Source organism: Brassica rapa, chromosome A04 (assembly GCF_000309985.2).
Source record: "Brassica rapa cultivar Chiifu-401-42 chromosome A04, CAAS_Brap_v3.01, whole genome shotgun sequence".
Classification (NCBI taxonomy): Eukaryota; Viridiplantae; Streptophyta; class Magnoliopsida; order Brassicales; family Brassicaceae; genus Brassica; species Brassica rapa.
Genome location: NC_024798.2, coordinates 7,362,545 through 7,372,106, shown reverse-complemented (window position 1 = coordinate 7,372,106; position 9,562 = coordinate 7,362,545). Strand labels below are relative to the sequence as shown.

The 9,562-nt window shown below is 36.0% G+C and overlaps 1 protein-coding gene across 2 annotated transcripts; it reads left to right on the top strand.

Annotated features, from left to right (window-relative positions):
* The first annotated feature begins 365 nt into the window (after window positions 1-365).
* On the top strand, window positions 366-1,688 carry LOC103849203 (eukaryotic translation initiation factor 1A). Of its 2 annotated transcripts, none has more exons than XM_009126017.2 (2): window positions 366-592; window positions 1,083-1,688. In XM_009126017.2, exon 2 carries the CDS (start codon window positions 1,094-1,096, stop codon window positions 1,529-1,531), a length of 438 nt encoding a protein of 145 aa, XP_009124265.1. In that variant the 5' UTR covers window positions 366-592; window positions 1,083-1,093; the 3' UTR covers window positions 1,532-1,688. The 2 variants fall into 2 exon arrangements, with proteins under 2 accessions (XP_009124265.1, XP_009124264.1); XM_009126016.2 differs by having other exon boundaries at window positions 367-592; window positions 1,089-1,688.
* Window positions 1,689-9,562: the final 7,874 nt, after the last annotated feature.

Sequence of the window (9,562 nt, the reverse complement as noted above, 5' to 3'; positions counted from 1 at the left end):
CTTCCGTGCATAGAATAAAAATGAAAGGAGACAAAAGATCTCCTTGTCTTAGTCCTCTACCTGGACTAATATTCCCTCTTGGCTCTCCATTCATGGGAACTTTATAAATAATTTATAAATAATAATTGGGAATTGTTAAAAAATATTAATTTATAAATAATATTAACTAATGGAATATTAATTTATAGAGTTTATAATATAGCTTGGATAACTCGTTTGGGTTTGTTTTTTTGACTCTGTTCGAATTGTTTTTTCTTTTTTTCACTTCTATAGTTGTGGTGTAATATTATCCAACTACGTTGGGTTATTCCACTTTAGTAAAGTGGAAAATGGGCCCTTCGCGAAAATTCTATGACAAAATAGGAATGGCATCACCTGGTAATAAAAACCATAAACGAAGGGCGTTTATAAGAGAGTAGCTACATCTATTGTATTCTGTTCTATTAAAGAAAAGTCATCTCGCGAGAACCAGAGCAACACGAAACTCAAATTCCTATATAAAGAAAGAGAGAGAGAGAGCTTTTGAGAAAATTGATTCACTTCGACGATCGTTGTGATTAGCTAAAAATTTGGTCCATCCATCCGTAGTTCGGTAAGGTCTCGTTTCCTTTGAATCTAATCCTCTCTTAAGCTCTTGATTTTACTCTTCCTTTAATTTAGGGCACCTGGTGTTTTTAATTAGGATCATATTTCGACAATCGCTTCTTGTTTCCCGAATAATTGTATATTTGTTCTGATTTTGAAATCTCGTCAATTTATTTATTTATTTTGTTTTGTTTGAATTGAGACGAATCTTTTGTTATACATAACACGCAATTGTTAGAACCAATCGTAAGGGATCTGATATCATTTCTTATTCTGTATCTTTATTATTTTAGAGAGTTGTGGAATCAGACCCCTTTGCTTATATTCTTTGATTCTCTTTGGATTGAGAAGAATACATTCTTCCAACTTTTTTATACATATCACGCAACTAATACAAGTCAACGATATTCTTGCCTAGGGATCCTGAGATAGTTTAATATAAGTTTCCCTTTTCTATATATGTTTGTCTTTTTCTTGTTAAACATTTGAATTTAAAAATACAGAGACCATGCCGAAGAACAAGGGAAAAGGAGGAAAGAACAGGAAGAGAGGAAAGAACGAAGCTGATGACGAGAAGCGTGAGCTTATCTTCAAGGAAGATGGCCAAGAGTACGCTCAAGTCCTTCGCATGCTCGGCAATGGCCGATGCGAAGCCATGTGCATTGACGGCACCAAACGTCTCTGCCATATCCGTGGTAAGATGCACAAGAAGGTCTGGATCGCAGCAGGCGACATCGTCCTTGTTGGCCTGAGGGACTACCAAGATGACAAAGCTGACGTCATCCTCAAGTACATGTCTGACGAGGCCAGGCTTCTCAAGGCCTATGGTGAGCTTCCTGAGAATACCCGTCTTAATGAAGGCATTGTTGGTGATCTTGATGAAGATGACGATAATGCTGCTGATGATTACGTTGAGTTTGAGGACGAGGATATCGATAGGATCTAAGTTTGTTTTGCTTGGCCTTGTAATATCAAAGTTTGATGATGCACATCTTGTGAGAAACCGGAGTGCAAAAACATGAATGTTAAAATAAAGATATTGTTATGTGTTTCGTATCACTATTATCATTTGATTCCCCAAATAATTTACAGAACGTTCTTCATTTCTCCAGTTTGCAGCTTGTTGGTGCGGTCTTAGCTTTCTTTGTATGTTGTTGTTGTACGTCTCTCTTTGTATTTACCCTACTATGCGTTCTCTGGCTGTTGTAGCTTGGATCAGACGTGCGATTTGATATGCTACCTTTAACACTGCTCTTTTCTCTTTGCATAGCTTATGTTTCCTCTTCTAGTGTCTCTGATATGCTTTCAAATTGGAGAGGTAGATCGTTGCTCTCCAACTCGCCAGTCATATTGAAAGACCTGTTCTTCCTTACCAAGCTTTGAACATCTCATCTCCCTGAATGTTTTGTTTGAGTCTCAAGCGGAATGATGTCTCTGGTACACGAGTTGCCTTCCAGCGCTCTAGCCAGCTCCAACCGATGTTGTATTCATCTTCACTGCTGCGATCTATATGCTTCTTCTTTAAGCATATCTCCTTAGCTTTAAGCACAAAAATGTTCTTTGAATCTTTTAGGATTCAATTAGAGATCAGATGCTTCAGGGTTTTCTTTTACCTACTGTGAAATTGCATAAGCAAGTGCTTTCTCCCGTTTTATCAAGAAAAAAGAGAGGAATTGGCTTCAGGATTATTCATAAGTTTAATTTATCACTGTTGGCAAAACAGTTGCAGAGATTACTATAGACTTAGTTTTCTGTTTCGAGATACCCCTTCATACCATATGTATAGACTAGCCTTTCTGCTACGAGGCCTCTGATGTTATTAGGGATCCGACAGAAGCTCTAATCGGGTTATGATGTAAAAGCATGGAGGATCCATGGATTCTGACTTTACATGCAAAGCCGGCTATGCCAAATGTCCCAGTAGTCCATCCTATAATGACAGTTCGTGATTTTATCATCGAAGATTCAAAGGAATGGAACGTTGCAATGTTTGAGAACTTTGTAGCACATGAAGATATACCTTCGATTAGAAGCTTGGCAATTAGCCGATCTTTACATCGTGATACATATTGTTGAATTTTTTATCAAGAGTGGTTTGTATACTTTTAAGTCAGGAAATTGGGTGACTAGACCTATACTCAAGGCTGACGAAGATGTTTACACAGAACCAAGTATCACGAAGTTCAAAGCCTTTGTTTGGAAGTTATATGTTCCTTACAAAATTTGTCATCTTATATGACAGTTAATCACATACATGTATTTTTCCAAGATGTGGGGAATCAGATGAGTCTATAATTCATGTTATCTTAGAATGTCCACCACCGCCTTAAGCTTGGGCATTAATCTACATTTTCTCATCTGAATATATTCCCAACGCCCATCATATGAAATAATATGGATTATTCTTTTTTGTAGGAAGAATAGTATTGTGGATCTGGAGATGGATAAAGATCCTTATCCATGGATAATTTGGTATCTAATGATAAATTATTGAGAGGGACTGATAGAAACCCACTTGAGCTGATCAGATATGCATAAGGAGAATGTTAAGCATGGTTCAAGGCAAATGAACGAATTGCTGATTTAATCCAAACATTAGTAGCAAAATCTCAAGTCTTACGCTTAGAGAATATATGATTGGTAGATGGTTTTTGGACCTCTACATCAATATTTAGTGGATGTGGATGAATGTGGAAAGATAGCACTGGGAAAACTCTGCTTATGGGTTTAAGAAATCAAAAACGAAGAAAATCTGCATCGTATTCAGAGGTGGAAGCGTTACGCTGGGTAATGGACATGTTGTATCATTCGACATGTCAACACTTTGGGACAGACTGCAAATACTTGATAGCGATGTTAGGGGAACCTTAAGCATTGCCGAATTTCTCGATAGAGTTGAAGGAGATACAAAAACTAAATAGAAGATTCCATGATTTCAAAATATGCTATATTCCTTACGGACAAAATAGGACTCAGATTTCTTAGCTAGAACCGCTCGATCATTTCATATGACTCTTTGTTTTGTTGGTTATTCTATTCTGGTTACCCAGACTACCTTAAGCTTGAGTAATATAATGATTTTTTCTGTCCAAAATCCAATAAATAAAGACGATTGGGGAAACCCCTATAATGAAGTATGAAGTTAAGAAAATACCTACAACAATATAAAGTCGAGTTTTACTGTAGTATATAGTGTAAATACATACAAAATTACCTCTGAATTGCTATTAATGTTGGATATTTTTGAAATGTACAATATTGAAAAAAATTTAGCGAGATAAATAAGTTATTATATGGTGTTAAATATGTTAGCTGTGGGAACCGAAATTCGCACTGTTGATTTCTGTTTAAATTAGGAAAGTAGGAGAACCCTAGTTTCCCAGAGGTCCTGGATATCTGCTAATACCACACGCTAAGCAATCAGAACACGAGATAACAACGATAAAGTTTAAGAAATCGTAAAAAGAGAGCAAAGATAAGTCTTATTCCGAATTTGCGTATGAGCGTTTACAACAAGGTATAAGCCTGGGCTCGAGATCTATCGGCGAGATTTCTAGTTCTAACAACCCTAAGACGGCTAAACCTAATTGAGTCGCAGCTCGAAATAACAAAAACGAAAAGTTGCCTAATTGCTCTAAGTGCTAAGTTTTCTCTCAAAAAAGTTCTCCCTCGGTGCCTCTCGCCTAGGACTCCTATATACTCACTCCTAGGTCGGTTTACGCTTTTCCCCTTCTGCCATTTAGCCGTCATAGCTTAAAAATGGAGATATTCCAGTTTTTCCGATCTTCGTAATTATCTTCCAAAACTTCGTATTTATCCGCGGAAACTTGACATTTATCTTTCCTTGCTTGCAAACCAAGCATAAACCGTCCTACGGTTTACGGGCTTTTGGTTAAGAAATCGTAAGTAGGCTTCGAGCACGTCTTAGGTCTCTTTGGGCCGTCTTTTGACTCGAAACGTTTATTACAACTTTTTTCGATAAAAGCAAACTTTCCGCGGTTTTTATCGTAAAGTTCGATTGATGACTTCAAATAACGAGAAACATGAAATGGGTTTGCTATGGTTTTCGGGAGATAACATTAAAGAGTAGACGAGAATGTATGGATTCGTGTCGTATTGACGTTTCGGGAAAGCTCGATCGCTTCGTAACGATCGAAACGTGCACATGCTCTACCGAGCAGTGTGCATGCTTGGTCGCTGCGTAGCGATCGTGCTTGGCTTATCCGTGGTCCGATCGCCATACTCGAGCTTGTCTGTGGCTGGTTTAGATACGTGTCCGTTGCCTTAGGACAGCCGGTATTTGATTCATTCGAGACTCGAACAAGGTTTTATCGTGAGGCTCTTCGTAAAGATTTCTTTATGAAGATTACTTTTCATAAAAACGTTCATGCCGATTTTTACAGACTTTCAGACATTGATTCTGTCGTGACCAATTTTGACCCCAACATTAGCCGCTTGACAACGACTCTGAAAACCTAAATCAAAGATACATGTAAAAATGTCAAACTGTTATTATTAATGTTAGCCTGCTTACAACATAAAATATCACTAGATATTGATCCGCACTTTGAAAGCGCGGGATAACATTTTAGTTAAATTTTTGATTTAAAAGTTACTAATTTTTCCGATCTGAATTTTAATATTTGAGTTTAAGATATTTAACTGAGAATAATTTATTTTAACATCTCATAGTAATGGACATTCAAAATTTAGGTTCATGTCAGTTAGGTTAATTCAATTTTCAAGTTATTGGGGCTGGGATGTTAAGACCCATTTATGATTCATAACTTTTCGAATCAGATCGATTCGGGTGATGTTGAGTTCGAGTCGGGTTTTTATTTTTTCATAAAACCCGAAGTGAACTGAATTAGAAATAGTTCGGGTTTATTTGGGTGTGTTTATTTGGGTCTAAAGCCAAAAATTCCAAAATCACCAAAAAAACCTGAGTTAAACCTAACAAAAACTGAAAAGCCAGATAATAATTTGGGGTTTTGAATATTTTTATTAAATTTTTATATATATATATATATATATATATATATATAAATTAATACTATTATTTTGATTTTCAGTTTGGTTTTAGCTCTTTGGGTTTAGAAAAGTAGAAACCATTCAGATTATTGTATATTTTTATCCAGTTTTAGTTCCGATTTTTTTTTGTTCGGTTTTAGTTTGTTTTTCAGATATTGGATAATATGTCCACGACTACAGTCTCATTAGTTTTGTTATCATTAGTTTTGTTAGATATTTTGTATAGGTTGAGGCAGATCATACTAATATAGACATTATGGTATTAAAATTTATTAAACTGTGCCTAACTTAATATTTAGCTAATTCTAAAATTCTGTGTTGGTTTTTTTTGTATATACTCAAGATTATACTTTAGCACTTATTCCTTCTATTTTGAAGAAATTTTTGTTTTTTTTTTTTTTGTATCTAAGCGGAATCCAAGATTACATGGATGAAATTTTAGGTTTACAAACCAATGATATATATACAAGAAAGGTGTGTGATCGTAAGATTAGCCTATTGAGAAAAAGTAGTTATAGTTAGCCTACTGAAAGAAAGTATTTGTTACTTTGTTTCAGTGATAGAAAGACAAGTGATTTACTTGTTAGAACACAAGCCAGGTCTTGAAAGAAGACGTGTTTACAAACCAATGATATATATACAAGAAAGGTGTGTGATCGTAAGATTAGCCTATTGAGAAAAAGTAGTTATAGTTAGCCTACTGAAAGAAAGTATTTGTTACTTTGTTTCAGTGATAGAAAGACAAGTGATTTACTTGTTAGAACACAAGCCAGGTCTTGAAAGAAGACGTGTTTCATAGATTTGGTGTTAGGTTAGATATCATTTGGTCACAAGATATGGTGTGTCGTATGTTGTGTAAATTCAGTTAACATTGTTATAAGCATCTTAAAGATTCTAATAAAGATAAAACTTGGTGTGTCAAGGTTAGATAATTCTTATATTTTATCTATTTTTGGAACTTTCAATTGGTATCAAAATACACATCTGTAAAGACTGAAGAGTTTGACTCAACACACGGGTAAGGATCCTTGGGAAAAAGATCGATGATGTACTACGACCACTGAATATTTGGTTTTATTTCAAAAGATCTTAAGCTGGACACTTAGAGCACCTCCAATGGGGATTCTACCCATTGGAGTTCTAAAGATTCATATATGTATAAGTATATGTTGTATATGTGTATGTAGGTGTGGGGTTCATTATTTTATGGAGAACCCCACCCTTAAGGTTCTTAAAACAAAGCTTTTAGAACCTTAAAGGTGGGGTTCTCCACAAAATAATGGACCCCACACATATATACACATATACAATATATACTTATACACATATGAATCTTTAGAACTCCAATGGGTAGAACCTGCCATTGGAGGTGCTCTTATAGCTATGGATATTTGAAGGTTCAGCATGAAGATAATCATAATAGGTATCGATTAAGATGCTTGGGACAGCAACAAAATACATAGATGAAATCCCAACCACTAAATAAATTGATGGTTTCATTGTCATCAAACTAAATGCTAAATGAACAAAGAATGAGAAGAATATGTCAAAGTTAAATCAAAACCATTGTCTACTATTCCACTTTAGTTATCAAGAATCAGTTCAACTTCATTCAAGGGTGCACATCAGCTAAAGAGACAGCATGGAATAAATTTTGAAAGAGGTTTGAAGGAACCATAAGCATGAAGACATCGATAATTGAGAGGTCGGCCTCCAAATTCAAAAACCTCATAATGGATGAGAATGAAATCACTACAAACTTTAGTCCTAAGCTATGCTCAATTGCTAATGAAGCACTAGTGATGGGGAAATATATAAATTCAAAAGGCTAGTCAAGAAACTGGTGTGATGTCTACCAAAAAGATTTGAATCCAAAAAACACCTGTGGGGATTAATATTAACATGGATGAAACACCTTTCAAAGAAATAGTGGAGATACTACAAGCATATGAAATGGATTTGAATGACAGAGAAATTATTTCAGAGAATCCTAAAATGTTAGATCTGACTGAGAGTGATGACCAGTCGAGGCTACACATCTTTGAGGAATATATGAGGCCACTTGTGAATATGCTTGACAAACAACTTAAAGAAGTTGTGAAGAAGCATGGAAAATTGTTTGTACATGATCTCGGTTTGTACAAAAACAAGGAAGACAGTAAAGGTAAAACCAGTGCCATGAATGTCAGGGGTTTGGACATATCAAGTTTGAATGTACAAATATCATAAAAATAAAAATCTCGATGCCTGATGTAAATAATATGGACAAAAAAAATATGAGTATACCAACATTTTGAAAATGAAAAATAAGGCATGCAGAACTTGGAGTAAGAATGCAACATATAAAAATAAGGTGTATCTAACCTTATGGATTTGCATTTAGTTGTGGATCATATTGAACATAGTTTTACAAAACAATCTTCATACGTTAAACAAACTTTTATGGAAAAATCTCGTAAAACCAAACTGAGCAAATTTTTCTTCGTATAACAGACAAAAACCATACGAAGCGATTAGATGCAACCATGGTATCTGAAACCCACAACCATGACTGAAATTAACCATCTTAATGCCAGCTGAAACCCACAAAGATGCCTTCATGACAAACTCCTCCTCGCAGTTAGATGCAACCATCTCTCATGCTTCTCCTTGCAGTTACATAGCTGCAACAAAAACATTCCCCAAATTTCCTCCTCGCACATTACTGCAACCAGGCTACTGTCTCTCCCCTTCCTCGAAGTTATCTGCGATCAACAAGCTTTCCCAAGATTTTCTTTGCATTTATTTGGGACCAAGTCTATTCTCTGTCTCCTCGTAGTTTTCTGTGACCAGGACGCCCTCATGTGATTTTCCAACCGAGACTAGTCGACACATCTTGCCTCTACTCAAAATAGTGATCAGTAGGCTGCTCCGTATTGGCTCTTCCTCGAAAATAGTAACAAAGAAGCTTTTATCTCCTTTCCTCCTCTCAAATAGGGACTATGAGCATCCTCTTTTCCTTCTTACTTGCAAATAGCTACAAGCAAGACATCATATTTGCTCTACGAGAAATTTGTGATCTTATTGCCGAGTAGCTCATCTTCTTGTCCTTAAATCCATTGGTCTTATTTCCAACGTCAAGTGTTGAGTCAAAATGGCTAATTGTAAATGCCAAGCTAGTTTCCGACAAGATGAAATGATCTATCGATTATTCCTAGAACCAACAACATAAATTAAGCGTAAATCGGACGAAAAGTCGATTTGTGCGAAAATCACAATCTGGACCAAATGATAAGACCAAAGTGCCGTTCACTAAATTAATCGGAGAAAATAACGACAAAAAAAGGATAAATGCGAGAGTATAATCACATAAGAAGAAAATTGAAGGCAAGGTCAGAGAAAGAGAAAATACAAATAGAAAGAAAAACAAAAGAGAAAATTGAAGGCATGGTCCTCTGTTTCAAACGATGCGGGCTTGGGATGGATCATCCTCTCTACCACCGGAAATCGCTCTTTCAAGAAGACTACCAAATGTGTTGCTTCGTCCTTATCGGCGGAAGGCCTAGCCCTTCGTGAAGCTGTTCGTACCTGTGCAAGCTTGGGGCTGAAGAAGGTCTCCTTCGAGTCTGACTCTGCTCAACTTATCAAGGTAGTTAAGTCTGAAACATCCACAACTGAAGTCTATAGTGTGGTGTCTGATATACTCTCTTATGCTTCTGTGTTTGAGTTTGTTGATTTCTCTTGGATTCCTAGAGAGAAAAATATGTTAGCAGATTGTTTGGCAAAGGATGCATTGAATGCTCCTGAACCTTTGGTTGTTGGTGATGCTTTCATTGCTCCCAACTAACTACATATCACTCGAATTATGTGTTTCAAAAAAAAAAAAAAAAAACAAAACATATGAATCTCTTCAAGAATCGTAAAGGCTGACAATCTAAGAGACTATATAAAGAGGAGAGACAAGTAT

Coding starts and splice junctions, on each gene's coding strand:
- LOC103849203 (XM_009126017.2), top strand. CDS start 1,094: ATGCCGAAGAACAAGGGAAAAGGAGGAAAGAACAGGAAGAGAGGAAAG.